Raw genomic sequence first — 26248 nt, forward strand, 5'->3', positions numbered from 1 at the left:
CCCCAAACAAGGGACTAAATTATTTTCGCTCCTATGCCACCAAAATGTGGAACGCCCTACCAACAGTCATTAAGACATGCAAATCCCTTGACTCCTTCAAAACCGCTCTCAAAGGGCACCTACGGATGGCTGCAATTCGAAACTGGCCCCCGTAAAAAATTTCAATCAATCAATCAATAACCCATATGACCCTAACCCATATGACCCCTAACCCATATGACCCTAGGGTTAGCCTAACCCATATGACCCCTAACCCATATGACCCTAGGGTTAGCCTAACCCATATGACCCCTAACCCATATGACCCCTAACCCATATGACCCCTAACCCATATGACCCTAGGGTTAGCCTAACCCATATGACCCCTAACCCATATGACCATAGGATTAGCCTAACCCATATGACCCCTAATCCATATGACCCTAGGGTTAGCCTAACCCATATGAGCTGCATATATTATTAGAGGCAGAAGAAGAACTTTCACAAAACAGCAATTTTCATTGGCTCATAAAAACTTAATGTTTTCGCAAAAATGTGCTACGATTTTATGTCCGTATGGGTCCAAAGTTCACTTGTAGAAGTTTCCGTGCATTTTGATCAAAGATCCTGGGAGGAGATAGATTCTAACTGTTTTTCATATAATTCAAAATGGCAGGTGTTCTAAAGGTCAGAGGTCAAAAGTCTGAGCACGAAAGTTGTTCGGCATGAGGAGACACATATGTGTATCAAAGTGTCATTGCCAACGGTCAAACGGTTCATGAGCTATGCGTGGTCAAAGCCAAAAACAATAAGTGACCAAAGTCTCTTCGGGACTTCTTGGTCCCTTCATAATAATAATAATAATAATAATAATAATAATAATAATAATACAAAATTAGACTTAATACACTATTTCACTATTACACTATTACACTTATTACACTTAATCCACACTATTACACTATTACACTTATTACACTATTACACTACTATTACACTAAATACACTTATTACACTATTACAAAATGAGACTTATTACACTGGGGTCAAAAAGTGAGGTCAAATGTAATCTACTTCAATATTTCTATAGTTGAGTCATCACAAAACATGCAGCACACAATGCATACACTGAGTTGTCATTACCCGGATTTTAACACACAACCTTTACTTGTGGTGCGAAGACGAGAGCTCTACCGACTGAGCTATGCAGTCACAGTCAGTTTACTCATTCTAAACAGTAACATCATCCAGTATTCATATAGGTATTAGGTGCAGAAGAAGTTTCACAAAACAGCAATTTTCATTGGCTCATAAAAACTTCATTTTTTCACTTAGAAAAAATGTGCTACGATTTATTGTCCGTATAGGTCCAAAGTTCACGTGTAGAAGTTTTCGTGCTTTTTGATCAAAGATCCTGCGAGGAGATACATTTTAACTGAAAGTTGTTCGGCATGAGGAGACACATATGTGTATCAAAGTGTCATTGCCAACGGTCAAACGGTTCATGAGATATGCACGTTCAAAGTTAGCATTTTCAATTGAGTACTATAGCGCCACCATTTGGCCAATGGTCATGGGCTTCACATAGTCACCATTTGGCATGGCCCGCTACCATGTTGACAAGTTTCGTGAAAACCGACTGCACGGTTCAGCCAGAACAGCTATTTTTGGCGGAAGAAGAAGGAGAAGGAGAAGAAGGAGAAAAAAAAAAAAAAAAAAACAATAAGTGACCAAAATCACTTCGTGACTTCTTGGTCCCTTAATAATAATAATCACCGGTCCAATGCTGATACATTTGGTGAAGCGGTCGTCAGCCTGGATGTGTTCGTAGAGTTCCTGTACCGCTCTGTGTCTGAGGGTGGCGCTGTGGTGCGCCTCGTATACGTTCATAATACCTGCAATATACACATTATACACATTATACACAATATATATATATATACTGAACGCTCTGTGTCTGAGAGTACTGCTGTGGTTACGCTCATACACGTCCATTATACCTAGAATATATAAAATACACACAATATATATATATATATTATATACAATATCTACAATACTGAACCGCTCTGCTCCACTCACCGTTAGCATGGTGCTATGGGGAGTGTACATACCGTAAGCTAACGTTAGCATGGTGCTATGAGGAGTGTACATACCGTAAGCTAACGTTAGCATGCTTGCTATGAGAGGTGTACATACCATAAGCTAATGTTAGCATGGTGCTATGGGAGGTGTACATACCGTAAGCTAACTTTAGCATGGTGCTATGAGAGGTGTACATACTGTAAGCTAACGTTAGCATGCTTGCTATGAGAGGTGTACATACCATAAGCTAATGTTAGCATGGTACTATGGGAGGTGTACATACCATAAGCTAATGTTAGAATGGTGCTATGAGAGGTGTACATACCGTAAGCTAACGTTAGCATGCTTGCTATGAGAGGTGTACATACCATAAGCTAATGTTAGCATGGTGCTATAGGAGGTGTACATACCATAAGCTAATGTTAGCATGGTGCTATGGGAGGTGTACATACCGTAAGCTAACTTTAGCATGGTGCTATGAGGAGCTTACATACCGTAAGCTAACGTTAGCAGCGTGCTATGAGGCGTGTACAGGTCACACGCTGCTACGTTGTTGCGTTGATCGGTCCAGTTTATGGTCCCGTAGTCCTGAACATAGAGCTCCTGAAATGATAATTGTTATTATTATGACAATGATGAAATTGTTTTATTAGGTAGGTAGGGGGGGGGGGGGGGGGGGGCTCACATTGGGTTGATGAGCCCTTCAGTTCAAATCTATTACTATCAGTATTAAGATTTTAACATTAATTCCCTGATGAGATCATAGAATAAAATTACAAAAAACATTACTTGCACGCTCTGCTTGCGCAAGTAATGACAGATGATTTACTAAATACAGTAAATAAGTAATGACAGATGATTTACTAAATACAAATCTATAGTGAGTATTGAACAAGACCTTAACCCTTAGAAGGTGAAAGACGCCAATTGGCGTCTTCATCAGAATTCCGTAAATGATCAATGACGCCAATTGGCGTCTTCGCCGTTTTTGATTAATCTAAACATATTAATATGCTCCGAAGCGCTGTTTAAATTCCTGAGCTTATATTCCAACTACATTACCCAGAAAACCCGTGTCACGTGACACACGTGTACGTGTTGCCATTGGAAGCTGGTCCCACCCCCTGTAAACAGTGGGGGCAGAGGGAGTCTTCATAGTTTTCATTGTTTTGCCTGTTTACCCGTCTCGCCCGAGCGATTTTCTAGCAGAAAAAGTTGAAAGCAGTACTATTTATTTGAGCGAGTTTTGTGGTAGTAGTATTGATCCATACGCGTCCCAGTCGCCTTCTCCAGGCGGAGTAGCCCTGGTCCAGTGCTTACAGCGAGACTCGCTGCTCCCTCCCTCCTTTTTTCATTGTCTCCCCATCGTCGTCCGATGAGCTATACCGGGAAACCATTGAAGAAGACGATCAACCCGGAATGTTTTGAGGTAATCTTATTGTAGAAAATGCCCTTCTATAGTGATCAGACATCATAAGATGATCGCTACAAATAGATGCTTGGATAATTACTACTACTAGTCAGATCATGACGCCAGAATGACTCACCACGATGGCCCCCAGCCATTAGCCAGCACCAAAGGTGCTGGCTAATGGTGTCGATCGGTTGGTCGGTGCAGTACAAATGTATCGTAGCAGGCATGCACGCATGGCAGTACAAGTATTTTATATTGTAGCGTGCCTTATAGGCGATCTGATCTTTAGAGTAATGTTCGCTCCTTTTATTTACTGTCTACAAAGACGGAGAACAAACATGCATCGTTTACTGAAGCAACGCGTGATTATGATGACCTTGCTACAAGGATCGGAGGGGGGACGGGGAGTGAAGCTAACAGTAGCGTATTATATAAGATCTGTATGACGTTTCATTGACGTCTGAGCTTGCATGATAATCGCATTAATTGAATATTGTATACTATCATGATTGTACATTGTTTAGTGTGTCTCCGTGTGATGATGATGATGACGATGATGTCAGATAGCCTACGTCCCCCCCACCCCCAACTGGCTATTGGCCGGGCTGACTACAGCTAAATGTTTATTTTTATATATTTAGAACTGGCATCAGAGGAGGAGGATGATGATGATGATGATGATGATGAAGACGAAGAGTCAAGACTGCGATGGAGTTCTCCGACACTGAACCGGATGCATTCATTCATTTCAGTTGTTGTTTTTTTTAAATTTAGCCTACACACACACACACACCGTCAAGAACAACTGGAATGCAGTGGTTTGGGGACACTGGGGAGTTTGGGGACAACTGTTTTGTATGTAGGCCTATTTATTTTCTGTAATATTTATTATAATTGTATTATGTTAGTAGTCATAAAAAATAAAAGACGCTTTTACAATGAGTTAGACCTGTCATGGCTATTTTGTTCACTATTCTGAGGTTTATGGTTTGACTAAGCGAGTTTCAACTGTGATTTACTCTGTAACGGTAGATGGTAAGAACCCAATTTTTTGTTATAATACAGTATACATTCAAGTCTATATTTTGATACATATCATGGGCACAAAGTCATATCAAAACAATGTCCTTGGATGTGTTTTTTTATCAAAACTGTTTCTTCACAACAGGTTTTTGAGATACATGCATGAATAGACAAGGTACTGGTAAGACTATGTAAACATGGTATATATCAAAATGTGCGTTAGAATGTCTAATTTTACCCCAAAAAAGAATTGAGTTTATATGATGTTCCATTTCAGAGCTAGGGGGACTTTTAGCTGGATAGGTCAGATTGATCATGACTGACCATGCTATTTATAGATGGCAAAATATCTAGAGTGGTACATGTGAGAAACTTTTTATTTTATTTTAATTGAACTAGACAACTCACCCTTTAAAATGAGATATTGCATGGCTATGTACGCCCAGCAGAAAAAAAGTTATTTAGAAAATAAAACTTCAACCGGGCATAACTTTTTTTGTTGTCGTAGAAACACTACCCAGTGTAAATGCAGGCTCTTTTAAATGGCTTCCAACACAAAAACTAAACATTTTATCAACTCAGTTCATTTTTTTCCCGGAAGCAGACAAGCCAAGCTTTCTCTGAAGGTCTTTCGTACTATATAGAAATCCTTGAAACTCTCAAAGAGTTAATAAAGTCATAGAATTTGTTTTACTCCAAATGTTTTTTTTTTTAATTGAAGTCTCAAACAGGTCAGCTTGTTTCTGCAACCAATGGGTCCAACACTCCAACCAATGGGTCCAACACTCCAACCAATGGGTCCAACACTCCAACCAATGGGTCCAACACTCCAACCAATGGGTCCAACAATCCAATCTCAAAATCCCACACTCTTCACATCAAGTAAGATAGAAATTCAGTGGCAAAATAAATTATAATAAAAAAAATTAAAATGTGTTTTGGGATAGTTTGCACTGCAGTCAACAGGACAGTGGGGGGGGGGGGGGGGGGGGGGGGCTCACATTGGGTTGATGAGCCCTTCAGTTCAAATCTATTACTATCAGTATTAAGATTTTAACATTAATTCCCTGATGAGATCATAGAATAAAATTACAAAAAAACATTACTTGCACGCTCTGCTTGCGCAAGTAATGACAGATGATTTACTAAATACAGTAAATAAGTAATGACAGATGATTTACTAAATACAAATCTATAGTGAGTATTGAACAAGACCTTAATAACGTCATAGAATTTGTTTTTACTCCAAATGTTTTTTTTTTTTAATTGAAGTCTCAAACAGGTCAGCTTGTTTCTGCAACCAATGGGTCCAACACTCCAACCAATGGGTCCAACAATCCAATCTCAAAATCCCACACTCTTCACATCAAGTAAGATAGAAATTCAGTGGCAAAATAAATTATAATAAAAATAATTAAAATGTGTTTTGGGATAGTTTGCACTGCAGTCAACAGGACAGTTATGTCAGTGTGGAGGCCTGACTGCCTTTTTTGGCTTTTTTTGGCCTGGGCCAGGCTTTGGCCAGGGCCAGGGTTTGGCCTGGGCCAGGGTTTGGCCTGGGCCAGGGTTTGGACTGGGCCAGGGCCTGGGCCAGGGTTTGGACTGGGCCAGGGTTTGGCCTGGGCCAGGGTTTGGCCTGGGCCAGGGTTTGGCCTGGGCCAGGGTTTGGTCTGGGCCAGGGTTTGGCCTGGGCCAGGGTTTGGTCTGGGCCAGGGTTTGGCCTGGGCCAGGGTTTGGCCTGGGCCAGGGTTTGGCCTGGGCCAGGGTTTGGCCAGGGCCAGGTTTTGGTCTGGGCCAGGGTTTGGTCTGGGCCAGGGTTTGGCCTGGGCCAGGGTTTGGTCTGGGCCAGGGTTTGGCCAGGGCCAGGGTTTGGCCAGGGCCAGGGTTTGGTCGGGGCCAGGGTTTGGCCTGGGCCAGGGTTTCAAGGGCTTGCGTTCTCTGCTTTGCTGCTTCAGCCTTGCCCTTGATATACCTGATGTCAAGAGTAGCAATTTAGCCCAGTTCTCCCCTGCAAAAGTTGCATCTAATTGCTTAACTACATTACCCCAAATCTAATAGTGACCAATGTCTACACAATAAATTAAAATAAAAAGTATTAGAGAATGAGACAGGTAGAGAATGAGACAAGTAGAGAGTGAGACAGGTAGAGAGTGAGACAGGTAGAGGTGAGACAGGTAGAGGTGAGACAGGTAGAGAGTGAGACAGGTAGAGAGTGAGACAGGTAGAGAGTGAGACAGGTAGAGGTGAGACAGGTAGAGAATGAGACAGGTAGAGAATGAGACAGGTAGAAAACGAGACAGGTAGAGGTGAGACAGGTAAAGGTGAGACAGGTAGAGAATGAGACAGGTAGAGGTGAGACAGGTAGAGGTGAGACAGGTAGAGGTGAGACAGGTAGAGAATGAGACAGGTAGAGGTGAGACAGGTAGAGCATGAGACAGGTAGAGGTGAGACAGGTAGAGAATGAGACAGGTAGAGGTGAGACAGGTAGAGAATGAGACAGGTAGAGGTGAGACAAGTAGAGAATGAGACAGGTAGAGGTGAGACAGGTAGAGGTGAGACAGGTAGAGCATGAGACAGGTAGAGGTGAGACAGGTAGAGAATGAGACAGGTAGAGGTGAGACAGGTAGAGAATGAGACAGGTAGAGGTGAGACAGGTAGAGAATGAGACAGGTAGAGGTGAGACAGGTAGAGAATGAGACAGGTAGAGGTGAGACAAGTAGAGAATGAGACAGGTAGAGGTGAGACAGGTAGAGGTGAGACAGGTAGAGGTGAGACAGGTAGAGAATGAGACAGGTAGAAAATGAGCCAGGTAGAGAATGAGACAGGTAGAGGTGAGACAGGTAGAGGTGAGACAGGTAGAGGTGAGACAGGTAGAGAATGAGCCAGGTAGAGGTGAGACAGGTAGAGGTGAGCCAGGTAGAGAATGAGACAGGTAGAGGTGAGACAGGTAGAGGTGAGCCAGGTAGAGAATGAGCCAGGTAGAGGTGAGACAGGTAGAGGTGAGACAGGTAGAGAATGAGACAGGTAGAGGTGAGACAGGTAGAGAATGAGCCAGGTAGAGGTGAGACAGGTAGAGGTGAGCCAGGTAGAGAATGAGACAGGTAGAGGTGAGACAGGTAGAGGTGAGCCAGGTAGAGAATGAGACAGGTAGAGGTGAGACAGGTAGAGGTGAGCCAGGTAGAGGTGAGCCAGGTAGAGAATGAGACAGGTAGAGAATGAGACAGGTAGAGAATGAGACAGGTAGAGAATGAGACAGGTAGAGGTGAGACAGGTAGAAAATGAGACAGGTAGAGGTGAGACAAGTAGAGAATGAGAAAGGTAGATGTGAGACAGGTCGAGAATGAGACAGGTAGAGGTGAGACAGGTAGAGAATGAGACAGGTAGAGGTGAGACAGGTAGAGCATGAGACAGGTAGAGAATGAGACAGGTAGAGGTGAGACAGGTAGAGGTAAGACAGGTAGAGAATGAGACAGGTAGAAGTGAGACAGGTAGAGGTGAGACAGGTAGAGAATGAGACAGGTAGAGGTGAGACAGGTAGAGAATGAGACAGGTAGAGGTGATACAGGTAGAGAATGAGACAGGTAGAGAATGAGACAGGTAGAGAATGAGACAGGTAGAGGTGAGACAGGTAGAGAATGAGAAAGGTAGAGGTGAGACAGGTAGAGAATGAGACAGGTAGAGAATGAGACAGGTAGAGGTGAGACAGGTAGAGGTGAGACAGGTAGAGGTGAGACAGGTAGAGGTGAGACAGGTAGAGAGTGAGACAGGTAGAGAGTGAGACAGGTATAGGTGAGACAGGTAGAGAATGAGAAAGGTAGAGGTGAGACAGGTAGAGGTGAGACAGGTAGAGGTGAGACAGGTAGAGAATGAGAAAGGTAGAGGTGAGACAGGTAGAGGTGAGACAGGTAGAGGTGAGACAGGTATAGGTGAGACAGGTAGAGGTGAGACAGGTAGAGGTGAGACAGGTAGAGAATGAGAAAGGTAGAGGTGAGACAGGTAGAGAATGAGAAAGGTAGAGGTGAGACAGGTAGAGATGAGACAGGTAAAGGTGAGACAGGTAGAGAATGAGACAGGTAGAGGTGAGACAGGTAGAGAATGAGACAGGTAGAGGTGAGACAGGTAGAGGTGAGACAGGTAGAGGTGAGACAGGTAGAGAATGAGACAGGTAGAGAATGAGACAGGTAGAGAGTGAGACAGGTAGAGAGTGAGACAGGTAGAGGTGAGACAGGTAGAGAATGAGACAGGTAGAGAATGAGACAGGTAGAGGTGAGACAGGTAGAGGTGAGACAGGTAGAGAATGAGACAGGTAGATAATGAGACAGGTAGATAATGAGACAGGTAGAGAGTGAGACAGGTAGAGGTGAGACAGGTAGATAATGAGACAGGTAGAGGTGAGACAGGTAGAGAATGAGACAGGTAGAGGTGAGACAGGTAGAGAATGAGACAGGTATAGAATGAGACAGGTATAGAATGAGACAGGTAGAGGTGAGACAGGTAGAGAATGAGACAGGTAGAGAATGAGACAGGTAGAGAATGAGACAGGTAGAGGTGAGACAGGTAGAGAATGAGACAGGTAGAGGTGAGACAGGTAGAGAATGAGACAGGTAGAGAATGAGACAGGTAGAGGTGAGACAGGTAGAGAATGAGACAGGTAGAGGTGAGACAGGTAGAGGTGAGACAGGTAGAGAATGAGACAGGTAGAGAATGAGACAGGTAGAGGTGAGACAGGTAGAGAATGAGACAGGTAGAGGTGAGACAGGTAGAGAATGAGACAGGTAGAGGTGAGACTGGTAGAGAATGAGACAGGTAGATGTGAGACAGGTAGATGTGACACAGGTAGAGAATGAGACATGTAGAGGTGAGACAGGTAGAGAATGAGACAGGTAGAGGTGAGACAGGTAGAGGTGAGACAGGTAGAGGGTGAGACAGGTAGAGAATGAGACAGGTAGAGGTGAGACAGGTAGAGGTGAGACAGGTATACAATGAGACAGGTAGAGGTGAGACAGGTAGAGGTGAGACAGGTAGAGGTGAGACAGGTAGAGAATGAGACAGGTAGAGAATGAGACAGGTAGAGGTGAGACAGGTAGATGTGAGACAGGTAGAGGTGAGACAGGTATAGAATGAGACAGGTAGATCATGAGACAGGTAGAGGTGAGACAGGTAGAGGTGAGACAGGTAGATAATGAGACAGGTAGAGAATGAGACAGGTAGAAAATGAGACAGGTAGAAAATGAGACAGGTAGAGGTGAGCCAGGTAGAGGTGAGACAGGTAGAGAATGAGACAGGTAGAGAATGAGACAGGTAGAGAATGAGACAGGTAGAGGTGAGACAGGTAGAGGTGAGACAGGTAGAGGTGAGACAGGTAGATAATGAGACAGGTAGAGGTGAGACAGGTAGAGGTGAGACAGGTAGAGAATGCGACAGGTAGAGAATGAGACAGGTAGAGGTGAGACAGGTAGAGGTGAGACAGGTAGAGGTGAGACAGGTAGAGAATGAGACAGGTAGAGAATGAGACAGGTATAGGTGAGACAGGTAGAGGTGAGACAGGTAGAGGTGAGACAGGTAGAGAATGAGACAGGTAGAGGTGAGACAGGCAGAGATGGGGGTGAGACAGGTAGAGGTGAGACAGGTAGAGAATGAGACAGGTAGAGAATGAGACAGGTAGAGGTGAGACAGGTAGAGAATGAGACAGGTAGAGGTGAGACAGGTAGAGAATGAGACAGGTAGAGAGTGAGACAGGTAGAGAGTGAGACAGGTAGATAATGAGACAGGTAGAGAGTGAGACAGGTAGAGAATGAGACAGGTAGAGGTGAGACAGGTAGATAATGAGACAGGTAGAGAGTGAGACAGGTAGAGGTGAGGCAGGTAGATAATGAGACAGGTAGATAGTGAGACAGGTAGATAGGGGGTGAGACAGGTAGAGAATGAGACCGGTAGAGAGTGAGACAGGTAGAGAGGGGGTGAGACAGGTAGAGAATGAGACAGGTAGAGAGTGAGACAGGTAGAGGTGAGACAGGTAGATAATGAGACAGGTAGAGAGTGAGACAGGTAGAGTGAGACAGGTAGAGAATGATACAGGTAGAGAGTGAGACAGGTATAGAGTGAGACAGGTACCTGTCTGAGGCTGAGCACCAGTCTGTCCTCCGTGGCAGACAGACGGGTAGCGTAGCAGTAGCTCATTGGTAGATACACCTGTCTGCAGTGACACCACAGAGTGGACGGGTGGGCGGGGAACCACGCCGGAAGCAGCCTATCAAAGAGAAGGACCAATTAACCAATTAACCAATCACCTGTCTGCAGTGGCCCCTGGGAGATGGAGTCCATCCCTTTAACAGACTTACTGCTTAACGTTCCGCCATAAGGAATGTAATTACCTTCCGCTCCTGGCGGATTGATCCGTCTGATTAGCTTTATTGCGAACGCACTGAGCACTAACTATGAGACCTAGCAGAACATGTCTGTCTGTCTGTCTGTGTGTCTGTCTGTCTGTCTGTCTGTCTGTGTGTCTGTCTGTCTGTCTGTGTGTGTGTGTGTGTGTGTCTGTCCAGAGGGCGCAGCTGTATCACGCACACACACACACACACACACACACACACACACACACACACACACACACACACACACACACACACACACACACACACACACACACACACACACACACACACACACACACACACACACACACACACACACACACACACACACACACTGCCCGCACAGAATACAAAACTCTGATGCTGGCATTTAAAGCAACCAGAGGTATGGCTACCCCATATCTTGCAAGCATGATTGAACCCTACAAACCCTCCCGAGCACTCAGATCAGCCAACGCAGGGAAGCTGGAAGTACCCTCACTAAAAACGCCGGGACAACGCTCCACACGTCCCAAACTCTTCTCCCTTCTGGCCCCCAAACTGTGGAACGCACTTCCCGTTGCAATCAGAACTGCAGCATCACTCCCGATCTTCCGCCGTAGTTTGAAAACCCACCTTTTCAGACTCCACCATGGCCCCTTAGACAGCACTTTTGTTAGACTTAGATAGCATTTGAAACAGACTTATAGCATGTCATGTAGACAGCACAATAACAGTACAGCATAGTATAATATATATGTATAGCTTATATGTATAGTGTCATTATATATAGATATGTTCTAGTTACGTTCTTAGCTTACGCATGTTTCTTGATAAATGCTGTTTATATATGTGATGTATTCCCATGCTTTTTGTTCTTGCTTAATGTAAGTCGCTCTGGATTAAGAGCGTCTGCTAAATGCCTAAATTGTAAATTGTACACACAAACTTAACTTAACTTAAAAAACTTACAAAAAAACTTAAAGAAAACTTAAAAAAAACACACATGCACGCACACATACACACACTAAAAAAATAACGTAAAAAAGAAAACTTAACTTAAAAAAATCTTAAAAAAACCTTAAAAAAGTACGTAATTTATTCTAATTGTTTTAATTGCAATTTACGAGCTGCGTTCGCTTCCCGCGTTCGCACGTCTTACTTTTTATTGATATCAAACCGGATCGCTGATTTCTATTTTTTCATTATTATTTTGGCTCGGCCTTTCCTTCTTTAGCGATCCTAGACCGGGTTGCGCAACCTCGCCCCCGTCCTCATCCCATTTTACAGGCTGACTAAAAAGCTGAATAACTCCTAATCTACGGAGCTCTCCGCGGTTTGGATAAAACGCGCGATGTTCGGAGGTCTTTGCTGATTATCCGGTGGTCTAGATGGAAACATTGGCGCTTTCTAGAGCAAGGATGGCTATATTTTAGCTCGCTAGCATTGACGCTATTTATTTAGCATTACGATGGACGCCCACAACAGGATATCCGTCCTGTGTGTTCACCCTCCAAATCGCCCCCGCAGCCCTCGGCAGTCTGAGGTTGGCGTTGCGTACAGCAGGTGGCAGTAAACCTGTTAACACCCCGAACGCCTGGGGTTATTTAATAACCCGGGGTTATTTCATCCATTCAATCGCGCCCAGCGATTTGTAGAAGCGGAGCACATTTACCGACGGACCGGATGTTATCCCGGATGTGGCTGAAGTAGCTAGATGTAGCCAAAACACACTTAGCTATGGTTAGCATGTCGTAGCTATGGTTGGCATGTCGTAGCTATGGTTAGCATGTCGTAGCTATGGTTAGCATGTCATAGCTATGGTTAGCATGCCGTAGCTATGGTTAGCATGTCTTAGCTATGGTTAGCATGTCGTAGCTATGGTTAGCATGTCGTAGCTATGGTTAGAATGTCATAGCTATGGTTAGCATGTCATAGCTATGGTTAGCATGCCGTAGCTATGGTCAGCATGTCTTAGCTATGGTTAGCATGCCGTAGCTATGGTTAGCATGCCGTAGCTATGGTTAGCATGCCGTAGCTATGGTTAGCATGTCTTAGCTATGGTTAGCATGCCGTAGCTATGGTTAGCATGCCGTAGCTATGGTTAGCATGTCATAGCTATGGTTAGCATGTCGTAGCTATGGTTAGCATGTCGTAGCTATGGTTAGCATGTCGTAGCTATGGTTAGCATAATAGAACTAGAATAGATAGAACTCACCACATCTCATTTAAAACAGTAGAATAGACCTAGAATAGAGTAGAGCTCACCACATCTCGGGCAGCAGGGTATTCATTCCCTCCCAGCTGTAAACGTTCAGGACGGCCAACCAGAATTTACCCCAGGATGGAATCCCTGCAGCACCACCTAGAGGAGGATATATATATATATATATATATATATATATATATATATATATACATATATACATATAACCCTAACCCTGCAGCGCCCTCTAGAGGAGTGACCATGTCAACATGCAGACCCATACAGAGAAACCCTTTACTAGTACAGTTTGATAATACAGACCCATATAGTCCTTGGGCCAGAGGCCTTATTATCGGATATCGTTTCCCTAAAAAGGGACAAGACAGATGTGGTATCATCCAGACAGATGTGGTATCATTTAGACAGATGTGGTATCATCCAGACAGATGTGGTATCATTTAGACAGATGTGGTATCATTGTGTTCGTCTGACATCCAGGAGTGCTAAATTGTGTGATAGCAGTTTCAGAAGGGCAGCTGAATATGATTTTAGGGGTATAATCTGATTATGCAAAACCATATAATTCATTGTTATCTAAACTCCAAAATTATTCACTTTTATGCACATTTCTGATGTTTGTACCATGGATGGGCATGGCCAACATCATAATAGAACAACAGACATGCTGAATTATACTTATTGTAGCCATACCGGGAAAATCCACAATACCTGCCTCTCTGAAACAGGGTACTTAAACTTCTGAATTAAACATCATAGAATCATGAGTGATGCGTCTTTTTATGGGTTTATGAGGGTGTAGAAACCATTTAGACATTACTTTGAAGAGTCAGGAACTCTCAAACTCAAGGTTGTACCTCAGCACACAACACAACTCAGGAAAACATGTAAAAATGTAATAAACGAGTGAATGAGGACCACACAAGCTGTATTATGTTACTTCTGGAGATACTGATGAAATGGTTCTCTGTTTAGCATTCCAAAAACACATCCCTTGTCCTATCTATCAGAAGTGTGGTACACAAAACCACACACGGTTTGTGGCCTTGGTTTGGGAGAGAACCTCTGAGAGAGTCTGTCACATATTTACAGGATGTGACATTGTGAGTGCCTTTGCTGGTCATGGAAATCTGAATGCACTGAGGTTATTGAAGAAAACCCCTGATTTTCAAGAGACATTCAAACAACTTGGCCAGACTTGGGATGTTTCAACAGAGCTCTTAGCAGTTCACTTGTAGCTGGTACCTGTCTGGGACCACCTCCAGTGACGTGAACGAGATCCGCTACCATATTTTCTGTGACAGGAAAGGGGAGGCTGATTCCAGTCAACTCCCACCATGTAGAGAATGTCTATTTCTCCATGCCCTCCGTGCCAATTACCAAACTAGAATATGGAGATGCTCTCTGCAGACTCACCCATCTGCACCAGATCCCATACAGAGTGGATGGTGGAGAGTTAGCAATTCAGAGTTTTTGGCCTGTAAATGTGCACAAGTATGCAAGCTTCCTAACTGCAGTTGTCTCAGCAATGAGATGTACAGACCTCTGCAAACTCCAGAACTGTACAAACCAAGCACCTGAGGAAGATTCAATGCCTACAGTTGAACAGGACAGTTCTGATGAGGAAGAGGTTGCATAGTTCAATACAGCCATTGACATCTATAGACGTAATTTGGTGTTTTCAGTGTTTATGATAGAGGGCGCTCTTCTACAACCTGTGCAACGTTAATGTACGGCTTCCGAATCAGAGGTAGACAGGAGAAAATGTGATCAAAACCAATCCAAGACATGTGTAGTATTATAGGACATTTTTGATCCAAAATGACCTTGACATTGACCCTGAACTTGAATTGCTTCAGTCATCTCTTAAATCAACTCAGCACCCCAGAAAATGTATACTTTGATGTCAGAATCATCGAAATCGGCCCATTAGTCGTTGAGTTATGCCTTTCACTATATACCATTTGTTTCATCATAAATCAGATATAAGGGTTGGCCCTTATAAACATTTTGACATTGCTATCACATCATTTCATAAACTACAGACATGTAGCAATACAAACATCACATTGTCACTTTGTCCCTTTTTATGGCAACGATATCCGATAATAAGGCCTCTGGCCTAAGGACTATATTGTGGATTTTCCTGGTATGGCTACAAGAAGTATAATTCAGCGTCTGTTGTTCTATTATGATGTTGGTCATGCCCATCCATGGTACAAACATCAGAAATGTGCATAAAAGTGAATCATTTTGGAGTTTAGATAACAATTAATTATAAGGTTTTGCATAATCAGATTATACCCCTAAAATCATATTCAGCTGCCCTTCTGAAACTGCTATCACACAATGTAGCACTCCTGGATGTCAGACGAACACAATGATACCACATCTGCCTAAATGATATCACATCTGTCTAAATTATACCACATCTGTCTTGTCCCTTTTTAGGGCAACGATATCTCACCCGGCCTAAGGACTAATACAGAGAAACCCTTTACTAGTACAGTTTGATAATATGCAGATCTTTGAATATATATTATTTCATGAGCGAACAGACCTACAAGCTCAGACCTACAAGCTAGCTTGTAGATCTGCTATTTTTCAACGGTATAAAGTATAACGTAATGCTTAAAACACCAAAAGGGGTTCCGCCCAGAATGGGTTAATCTGTTGTCCAACATGTGTGTCATTAAGTCTACATCGTGTGACCTCTGACCTTTGCTGTGGAGGTTGTTTCGTGCTCGCACCAGGTCCGGGTCGTCTGGATCCACTCCCAGAATCCTCAGCGACACGTAGCTCAGCGCCGTGCCGAACACCGTCGACTTGTCCTCGATGTGTCTGGAAGAAATATATACTATTATACTATTATACTACTACTACTACTACTACTGCTGCTACTACTACTACTACTACTACTACTACTACTATGAAACACCGTCGACTTGTCCTCGATGTGTCTGGAAGAAATATATACTATTATTATACTATTATACTATTACTACTACTACTACTACTACTACTACTACTACTACTACTATGAAACACCATCACTTGTCCTTGATGTGTCTGGAAGAAAAATATACTATTATACTACTACTACTACTACTATTAAACACCGTCAACTTGTCCTCGATGTGTCTGGAATAAATATATATAATTATTATAGATAATTATATATATATATATAGATTGTCATTGCAACAAGTACAGCGAAATGAAAAAGTGCCAACGGATCAGTGCATCATAAACTAGAATATAAAAACTATAAAAGCTAATACAACAAAACACACACGTAACCTACTTCATGTTATTATTGCACAAATCCCTGTTGCACATGACATATATAACAGTCACATGACATATATAACAGTCACATGACATATATAACAGTCACATGACATATATTGCACCGTACAAGCTTAACTCCTTCTGGTGGACACCAGTTTTGGTCCTCGGTGCCACCGAAGCCCATTATAAATAAAATAAAGAAAATGTAATTCTATTGTGCATGTCATAACCTGCACACCAGATTAGAGTAATTTTGAAAATATGGATTAAAAAAAAGAAAAAAGAAAAAAAGAATATTAAAAAAAAAGAAAAGAAAAAAAGCATTTCTTTCCCTTTTTTTTTTTACTCGTCTTGTCTTCCCTGGCAATCAGTGCATAATTAGATTCAGCTGGTCTTAACGTCCCTGGTATTTAAACATTGCAGCTGTTATTGTTGCACAAACCCCGATTGTACTTAACTTAGAAACAACACAATAAAGCGTGTAACGGATCATTTCTTAGCAGCATTCAGTGTGTATACCGGCCACACTGTGGCGCTGTGGGGTAGAAACTGTCACTGAGTCTAACACTGTGTGAAAAGAGGAGTTAACGGGCAATTCTGGTCACTGTATTTTGCCCGTAAACCTCAACAGCATATACAGTTAATATACGGTAACATACAGGTGGGATGCATTATATATAATATATGTGCGCAGCATTATATAGAAGGCTATTGTGTGTGTGTGTGTGTGTGTGTGTGTGTGTGTGTGTGTGTGTGTGTGTGTTGTCCCTGCCCCCTGGTGATCGCTGATCGGGTCATATGATTGGCCTTTCTGTAAACCTCTTCCTTCCAGTCGCTTTGTAGCAAACAGTAGCGCGCGCTGGTTTGTTTTGGAAAACAGCAAAACGCAAAATGGATATAGCCTACCTACGCCCTACGGTCTTTTTCAAGGCAAAGATAATATTCAGAAGTAAGAAGAAGCTGTGAGTCGGCTCGGCTGTCAGCACTCAGCAGCACCACCAGGGGCCGCACGGTTCACAGTTCACACCACTGCAGCAACACTGACACGTTCAGCGGAGTGGCTGCTGTCTGTGTGCCGTCTGTGAAGAGCCATGAGCCAGGAGGGGCAGCAACACTGACACGTTCAGCGGAGTGGCTGCTGTCTGTGTGCCGTCTGTGAAGAGCCATGAGCCGGGAGGGGCAGCAACACTGACACGTTCAGCGGAGTGGCTGCTGTCTCTGTGCCGTCTGTGAAGAGCCATGAGCCGGGAGGGGCAGCAACACTGACACGTTCAGCGGAGTGGCTGCTGTCTGTGTACCGTCTGTGAAGAGCCATGAGCCGGGAGGGGCAGCCCTGGTCCAGTGCTTACAGCGAGTCTCTCTTTGACTCGCTGTAAGCACTGGACCAGGGCTACGGGAGGGGCAGCAACACCGCCGGGTAATCTACACACCGACTCCAGACTTGAGAAAAAGACCCATATCGGCCAAAATATCCCAAAACAATGCCCGTTATAGTATACCCCATCGAACAGCTGAACAGATACTTACAGCCCTCATCGAACAGCTGAACAGATATTCACAGACCCCATCGAACAGCTGAACAGATACTCACAGACCCCATCGAACAGCTGAACAGATACTCACAGACCCCATCGAACAGCTGAACAGCAGAACAGATACTCACAGACCCCATCGATCAGCTGAACAGATATTTGCAGGACAGCAGAACAGATACTCACAGACCCCAGACCCCATCGAACAGCAGAACAGATACTTACAGACCCCATCGAACAGCAGAACAGATACTCACAGACCCCATCGAACAGCAGAACAGATACACACAGCCCCCATCGAACAGCTGAACAGATACTCACAGACCCCAGACCCCATCGAACAGCAGAACAGATACTCACAGACCCCAGACCCCATCGAACAGCAGAACAGATACTCACAGCCCCCATCGAACAGCTGAACAGCAGAACAGATACTCACAGACCCCAGCCCCCATCGAACAGCTGAACAGATCTCAGGTATCGTATCATTTCTCTCCTCCAGGCTTCAGGCAGCGAGATGCTGGTCACATGACACGTGATGAGGAGACCTGAAACAGTCACATGATCACAGTCACATGATCACAGTCAGAGTGTGGAACTATAGTGGCCCTCTGGAGTGAGTGTGGAACTATAGTGGCCCTCTGGAGTGAGTGTGGAACTATAGTGGCCCTCTGGAGTGAGTGTGGAACTATAGTGGCCCTCTGGAGTGAGTGTGGAACTATAGTGGCCCTCTGGAGTGAGTGTGGAACTATAGTGGCCCTCTGGAGTGAGTGTGGAACTACAGTGGCCCTCTGGAGTGAGTGTGGAACTATAGTGGCCCTCTGGAGTGAGTGTGGAACTATAGTGGCCCTCTGGAGTGAGTGTGGAACTATAGTGGCCCTCTGGAGTGAGTGTGGAACTATAGTGGCCCTTTGGAGTGAGTGTGGAACTATAGTGACCCTCTGGAGTGACTGTGGAACTATAGTGGCCCTCTGGAGTGAGTGTGGAACTATAGTGGCCTTCTGGAGTGAGTGTGGAACTATAGTGGCCCTCTGGGGTGAGTGTGGAACTATAGTGGCTCTCTGGAGTGAGTGTGGAACTATAGTGGCCCTCTGGAGTGAGTGTGGAACTATAGTGACCCTCTGGAGTGAGTGTGGAACTATAGTGGCCTTCTGGAGTGAGTGTGGAACTATAGTGACCCTCTGGAGTGAGTGTGGAACTATAGTGAACTATAGTGGCCTTCTGGAGTGAGTGTGGAACTATAGTGACCCTCTGGAGTGAGTGTGGAACTATAGTGGCCCTCTGGAGTGAGTGTGGAACTATAGCGACTCTCTGGAGTGAGTGTGGAACTATAGTGGCCCTCTGGAGTGAGTGTGGAACTATAGTGGCCTTCTGGAGTGAGTGTGGAACTATAGCGGCCCTCTGGAGTGAGTGTGGAACTATAGTGGCTCTCTGGAGTGAGTGTGGAACTATAGCGGCCCTCTGGAGTGAGTGTGGAACTATAGTGACCCTTTGGAGTGAGTGTGGAACTATAGTGACCCTCTGGAGTGAGTGTGGAACTATAGTGGCCTTCTGGAGTGAGTGTGGAACTATAGTGGCCCTCTGGAGTGAGTGTGGAACTATAGTGACCCTCTGGAGTGACTGTGGAACTATAGTGGCCCTCTGGAGTGAGTGTGGAACTATAGTGGCCTTCTGGAGTGAGTGTGGAACTATAGTGGCCCTCTGGAGTGAGTGTGGAACTATAGTGGCTCTCTGGAGTGAGTGTGGAACTATAGTGGCCCTCTGGAGTGAGTGTGGAACTATAGTGACCCTCTGGAGTGAGTGTGGAACTATAGTGGCCTTCTGGAGTGAGTGTGGAACTATAGTGACCCTCTGGAGTGAGTGTGGAACTATAGTGAACTATAGTGGCCTTCTGGAGTGAGTGTGGAACTATAGTGACCCTCTGGAGTGAGTGTGGAACTATAGTGGCCCTCTGGAGTGAGTGTGGAACTATAGCGACTCTCTGGAGTGAGTGTGGAACTATAGTGGCCCTCTGGAGTGAGTGTGGAACTATAGTGGCCTTCTGGAGTGAGTGTGGAACTATAGCGGCCCTCTGGAGTGAGTGTGGAACTATAGTGGCTCTCTGGAGTGAGTGTGGAACTATAGCGGCCCTCTGGAGTGAGTGTGGAACTATAGTGACCCTTTGGAGTGAGTGTGGAACTATAGTGACCCTCTGGAGTGAGTGTGGAACTATAGTGGCCTTCTGGAGTGAGTGTGGAACTATAGTGGCCCTCTGGAGTGAGTGTGGAACTATAGTGGCCCTCTGGAGTGAGTGTGGAACTATAGTGGCCCTCTGGAGTGAGTGTGGAACTATAGTGGCCCTCTGGAGTGAGTGTGGAACTATAGTGGCCTTCTGGAGTGAGTGTGGAACTATAGCGGCCCTCTGGAGTGAGTGTGGAACTATAGTGGCCTTCTGGAGTGAGTGTGGAACTATACCGGCCCTCTGGAGTGAGTGTGGAACTATAGTGACCCTCTGCGGCCCTCTGGAGTGAGTGTGGAACTATAGTGACCCTCTGGAGTGAGTGTGGAACTATAGTGACCCTCTGGAGTGAGTGTGGAACTATAGTGACCCTCTGGAGTGAGTGTGGAACTATACCGGCCCTCTGGAGTGAGTGTGGAACTATAGCGGCCCTCTGGAGTGAGTGTGGAACTATAGTGGCCCTCTGGAGTGAGTGTGGAACTATAGTGGCCCTCTGGAGTGAGTGTGGAACTATAGTGGCCCTCTGGAGTGAGTGTGGAACTATAGTGACCCTCTGGAGTGAGTGTGGAACTATAGTGGCCTTCTGGAGTGAGTGTGGAACTATAGTGGCCCTCTGGAGTGAGTGTGGAACTATAGTGGCCCTCTGGAGTGAGTGTGGAACTATAGTGGCCCTCTGGAGTGAGTGTGGAACTATAGCGGCCCCCTGGAGTGAGTGTGGAACTATAGCGGCCCTCTGGAGTGAGTGTGGAACTATAGCGGCCCTCTGGAGTGAGGGTGGAACTATAGCGGCCCTCTGGAGTGAGTGTGGAACTACAGTGGCCCTCTGGAGTGAGTGTGGAACTATAGTGGCCCTCTGGAGTGAGTGTGGAACTATAGTGGCCCTCTGGAGTGAGTGTGGAACTATAGTGGCCCTCTGGAGTGAGTGTGGAACTATAGCGGCCCTCTGGAGTGAGTGTGGAACTATAGTGGCCCTCTGGAGTGAGTGTGGAACTATAGTGGCCTTCTGGAGTGAGTGTGGAACTATAGTGACCCTCTGGAGTGAGTGTGGAACTATAGTGGCCTTCTGGAGTGAGTGTGGAACTATAGTGGCCCTCTGGAGTGAGTGTGGAACTATAGTGGCCTTCTGGAGTGAGTGTGGAACTATAGTGACCCTCTGGAGTGAGTGTGGAACTATAGTGACCCTCTGGAGTGAGTGTGGAACTATAGTGACCCTCTCCATCGTCAAAGTTGCAGACCCCTGGGGTAGAGGGTTGAGGGTAAAACCTGACAGCAGGAACAGGGTTGAAGGTAATACCTGGCAGCAGGAACAGCGGTCCTCCGTAGTCTCCGGCCCAGTGTCCGTCCTCTGCCTGCAGCATGCTGTAGAAGTTCATTCCTTTCAGAGACGATTCCGCTGCCGTGTTCACCGGCTCACCGTCTGCTATGAAGCCGCTCTGTAGAGACATATTTATGTTACAAAAGAATAATATAATATGTTATAGAAATAAAATAAGCAACACAACGACTGCAGCTGCATCCATATGTGACTCTTTATTATACAGAGACAGTCATGGAGACAAGACTAACCCTAACCCTAACTGTTGAGGAGAGGAGAAAACAAGACTAACTGTTGAGGAGAGGAGAAAACAAGACTAACTGTTGAGGAGAGGAGAAAACAAGACTAGCTGTTGAGGAGAGGAGAAAACAAGACTAACTGTTGAGGAGAGGAGAAAACAAGACTAGCTGTTGAGGAGAGGAGAAAACAAGACTAACTGTTGAGGAGAGGAGAAAACAAGACTAGCTGTTGAGGAGAGGAGAAAACAAGACTAACTGTTGAGGAGAGGAGAAAACAAGACTAGCTGTTGAGGAGAGGAGAAAACAAGACTAGCTGTTGAGGAGAGGAGAAAACAAGACTAACTGTTGAGGAGAGGAGAAAACAAGACTAACTGTTGAGGAGAGGAGAAAACAAGACTAGCTGTTGAGGAGAGGAGAAAACAAGACTAACTGTTGAGGAGAGGAGAAAACAAGACTAGCTGTTGAGGAGAGGAGAAAACAAGACTAGCTGTTGAGGAGAGGAGAAAACAAGACTAGCTGTTGAGGAGAGGAGAAAACAAGACTAGCTGTTGAGGAGAGGAGAAAACAAGACTAACTGTTGAGGAGAGGAGAAAACAAGACTAACTGTTGAGGAGAGGAGAAAACAAGACTAGCTGTTGAGGAGAGGAGAAAACAAGACTAGCTGTTGAGGAGAGGAGAAAACAAGACTAACTGTTGAGGAGAGGAGAAAACAAGACTAGCTGTTGAGGAGAGGAGAAAACAAGACTAGCTGTTGAGGAGAGGAGAAAACAAGACTAGCTGTTGAGGAGAGGAGAAAACAAGACTAGCTGTTGAGGAGAGGAGAAAACAAGACTAACTGTTGAGGAGAGGAGAAAACAAGACTAACTGTTGAGGAGAGGAGAAAACAAGACTAACTGTTGAGGAGAGGAGAAAACAAGACTAGCTGTTGAGGAGAGGAGAAAACAAGACTAACTGTTCAGGAGAGGAGAAAACAAGACTAGCTGTTGAGGAGAGGAGAAAACAAGACTAACTGTTGAGGAGAGGAGAAAACAAGACTAGCTGTTCAGGAGAGGAGAAAACAAGACTAACTGTTGAGGAGAGGAGAAAACAAGACTAGCTGTTGAGGAGAGGAGAAAACAAGACTAACTGTTGAGGAGAGGAGAAAACAAGACTAGCTGTTGAGGAGAGGAGAAAACAAGACTAACTGTTGAGGAGAGGAGAAAACAAGACTAACTGTTGATGAGAGGAGAAAACAAGACTAACTGTTGAGGAGAGGAGAAAACAAGACTAACTGTTGAGGAGAGGAGAAAACAAGACTAGCTGTTCAGGAGAGGAGAAAACAAGACTAACTGTTGAGGAGAGGAGAAAACAAGACTAACTGTTGAGGAGAGGAGAAAACAAGACAAGCTGTTGAGGAGAGGAGAAAACAAGACTAACTGTTGAGGAGAGGAGAAAACAAGACTAACTGTTGAGGAGAGGAGAAAACAAGACTAGCTGTTGAGGAGAGGAGAAAACAAGACTAGCTGTTGAGGAGAGGAGAAAACAAGACTAACTGTTGAGGAGAGGAGAAAAAAGACTAACTGTTGAGGAGAGGAGAAAACAAGACTAACTGTTGAGGAGAGGAGAAAACAAGACTAACTGTTGAGGAGAGGAGAAAACAAGACTAACTGTTGAGGAGAGGAGAAAACAAGACTAGCTGTTGAGGAGAGGAGAAAACAAGACTAACTGTTGAGGAGAGGAGAAAACAAGACTAGCTGTTGAGGAGAGGAGAAAACAAGACTAGCTGTTGAGGAGAGGAGAAAACAAGACTAGCTGTTGAGGAGAGGAGAAAACAAGACTAGCTGTTGAGGAGAGGAGAAAACAAGACTAACTGTTGAGGAGAGGAGAAAACAAGACTAACTGTTGAGGAGAGGAGAAAACAAGACTAGCTGTTGAGGAGAGGAGAAAACAAGACTAACTGTTCAGGAGAGGAGAAAACAAGACTAGCTGTTGAGGAGAGGAGAAAACAAGACTAACTGTTGAGGAGAGGAGAAAACAAGACTAGCTGTTCAGGAGAGGAGAAAACAAGACTAACTGTTGAGGAGAGGAGAAAACAAGACTAGCTGTTGAGGAGAGGAGAAAACAAGACTAACTGTTGAGGAGAGGAGAAAACAAGACTAGCTGTTGAGGAGAGGAGAAAACAAGACTAACTGTTGAGGAGAGGAGAAAACAAGACTAACTGTTGATGAGAGGAGAAAACAAGACTAACTGTTGAGGAGAGGAGAAAACAAGACTAACTGTTGAGGAGAGGAGAAAACAAGACTAGCTGTTCAGGAGAGGAGAAAACAAGACTAACTGTTGAGGAGAGGAGAAAACAAGACTAACTGTTGAGGAGAGGAGAAAACAAGACAAGCTGTTGAGGAGAGGAGAAAACAAGACTAACTGTTGAGGAGAGGAGAAAACAAGACTAACTGTTGAGGAGAGGAGAAAACAAGACTAGCTGTTGAGGAGAGGAGAAAACAAGACTAGCTGTTGAGGAGAGGAGAAAACAAGACTAACTGTTGAGGAGAGGAGAAAAAAGACTAACTGTTGAGGAGAGGAGAAAACAAGACTAACTGTTGAGGAGAGGAGAAAACAAGACTAACTGTTGAGGAGAGGAGAAAACAAGACTAGCTGTTGAGGAGAGGAGAAAACAAGACTAGCTGTTGAGGAGAGGAGAAAACAAGACTAGCTGTTGAGGAGAGGAGAAAACAAGACTAGCTGTTGAGGAGAGGAGAAAACAAGACTAGCTGTTGAGGAGAGGAGAAAACAAGACTAACTGTTGAGGAGAGGAGAAAACAAGACTAACTGTTGAGGAGAGGAGAAAACAAGACTAACTGTTGAGGAGAGGAGAAAACAAGACTAACTGTTGAGGAGAGGAGAAAACAAGACTAACTGTTGAGGAGAGGAGAAAACAAGACTAACTGTTGAGGAGATGAGAAAACAAGCCTAACTGTTGAGGAGAGGAGAAAACAAGACTAGCTGTTGAGGAGAGGAGAAAACAAGACTAACTGTTGAGGAGAGGAGAAAACAAGACTAGCTGTTGAGGAGAGGAGAAAACAAGACTAGCTGTTGAGGAGAGGAGAAAACAAGACTAGCTGTTGAGGAGAGGAGAAAACAAGACTAACTGTTCAGGAGAGGAGAAAACAAGACTAGCTGTTGAGGAGAGGAGAAAACAAGACTAACTGTTGAGGAGAGGAGAAAACAAGACTAGCTGTTCAGGAGAGGAGAAAACAAGACTAACTGTTGAGGAGAGGAGAAAACAAGACTAGCTGTTGAGGAGAGGAGAAAACAAGACTAACTGTTGAGGAGAGGAGAAAACAAGACTAGCTGTTGAGGAGAGGAGAAAACAAGACTAACTGTTGAGGAGAGGAGAAAACAAGACTAACTGTTGATGAGAGGAGAAAACAAGACTAACTGTTGAGGAGAGGAGAAAACAAGACTAACTGTTGAGGAGAGGAGAAAACAAGACTAGCTGTTCAGGAGAGGAGAAAACAAGACTAACTGTTTGATTAGAGGAGAAAACAAGACTAACTGTTGAGGAGAGGAGAAACAAGACTAACTGTTCAGGAGAGGAGAAAACAAAACAAGACTAACTGTTCAGGAGAGGAGAAAACAGGCAGGCTCTTCACATCCTAGAGCATGTCTGAAATAAGTGTCAGAGCTGAAATCGACATGTAAATATGAAATAAATGCTTAAACATGTAGCTAGGTGTAATGTTAGAGACCACAGAAGACATGTAAATATGAAATAAATGCTTAAACATGTAGCTAGGTGTAATGTTAGAGACCACAGAAGACATGTAAATATAAAATAAATGCTTAAAAATGTAGCTAGGTGTAATGTTAGAGTCCACAGAAGACATGTAAATATGAAATAAATGCTTAAACATGTAGCTAGGTGTAATGTTAGAGTCCACAGAAGTGAACCTTTCAAGCCTGTTTTCTCAACTCGCTGTTTCTCTGCAAGACATTACTCTATAAGCCATATCTCCAAAACTGGTGGGTCAAACTGAACAACCAATATGTCAATTTGAAGCTGTGAAAAAAAAAAATAATAATAATTCTAAACTTTAGAATTTGCATCAAAGCCCAATAATAAAAAAAAAAAATTATTCTGTAAACGACGACGACACTGAAGAAACAGCAGCGCTATCGGCTATGTCCAACTCTCAATTAACCCATTCTGGGCGGGAACCCCTGTTGGTGTTTTAAGCATTATGTTATGCTTTATCTATTGAAAAATAGCAGATCTACGAGCTTGTAGATCTGCTATTTATTTTTTTTAATCGCGAAAATGTGGCGCAAATCTTTGAATATATATTCTTTCATGGTGAACGTTTTTTTTTAACTCAAAGCTCAAAGCAAAAACATTTTCACATGGGGGTCAGAGGCCAATTACATTTAGTTTCTGGGGGTACCCGTTGTGAGATATTGCCCCCCAGAAATATTAATTACCATTAATTTTAACTTTAATAATATATTTTTGTGTTTTTTTTTAATGAATAAAAACAGTAGTATAACATGAAAGTATTGGTATAAATGCAGGTAGGGAAATGTTTTCATGGCAAGGAC

At 44.2% G+C, this 26248-nt stretch overlaps 1 protein-coding gene across 1 annotated transcript in view; it reads right to left on the minus strand.

Moving 5' to 3' along the window:
- The window catches only part of lss (lanosterol synthase (2,3-oxidosqualene-lanosterol cyclase)), a 77606-nt gene that overhangs the window by 37418 nt on the left and 13940 nt on the right, over positions 1-26248 (minus strand). Inside the window, exons 3-9 of the mRNA XM_079515637.1 lie at positions 21417-21555; positions 18344-18452; positions 15801-15922; positions 13126-13222; positions 10616-10751; positions 2559-2667; positions 1756-1874 (exon numbers count right to left, since the gene is read on the minus strand). Of these exons, the coding sequence (XP_079371763.1) occupies positions 1756-1874; positions 2559-2667; positions 10616-10751; positions 13126-13222; positions 15801-15922; positions 18344-18452; positions 21417-21555 (831 nt within the window). The remainder of the gene's footprint in view (positions 1-1755; positions 1875-2558; positions 2668-10615; positions 10752-13125; positions 13223-15800; positions 15923-18343; positions 18453-21416; positions 21556-26248) is intronic.

The sequence above is a fragment of the Electrona antarctica genome (genome assembly GCF_951216825.1).
Source record: "Electrona antarctica genome assembly, chromosome: 12".
NCBI lineage: Eukaryota > Metazoa > Chordata > Actinopteri > Myctophiformes > Myctophidae > Electrona > Electrona antarctica.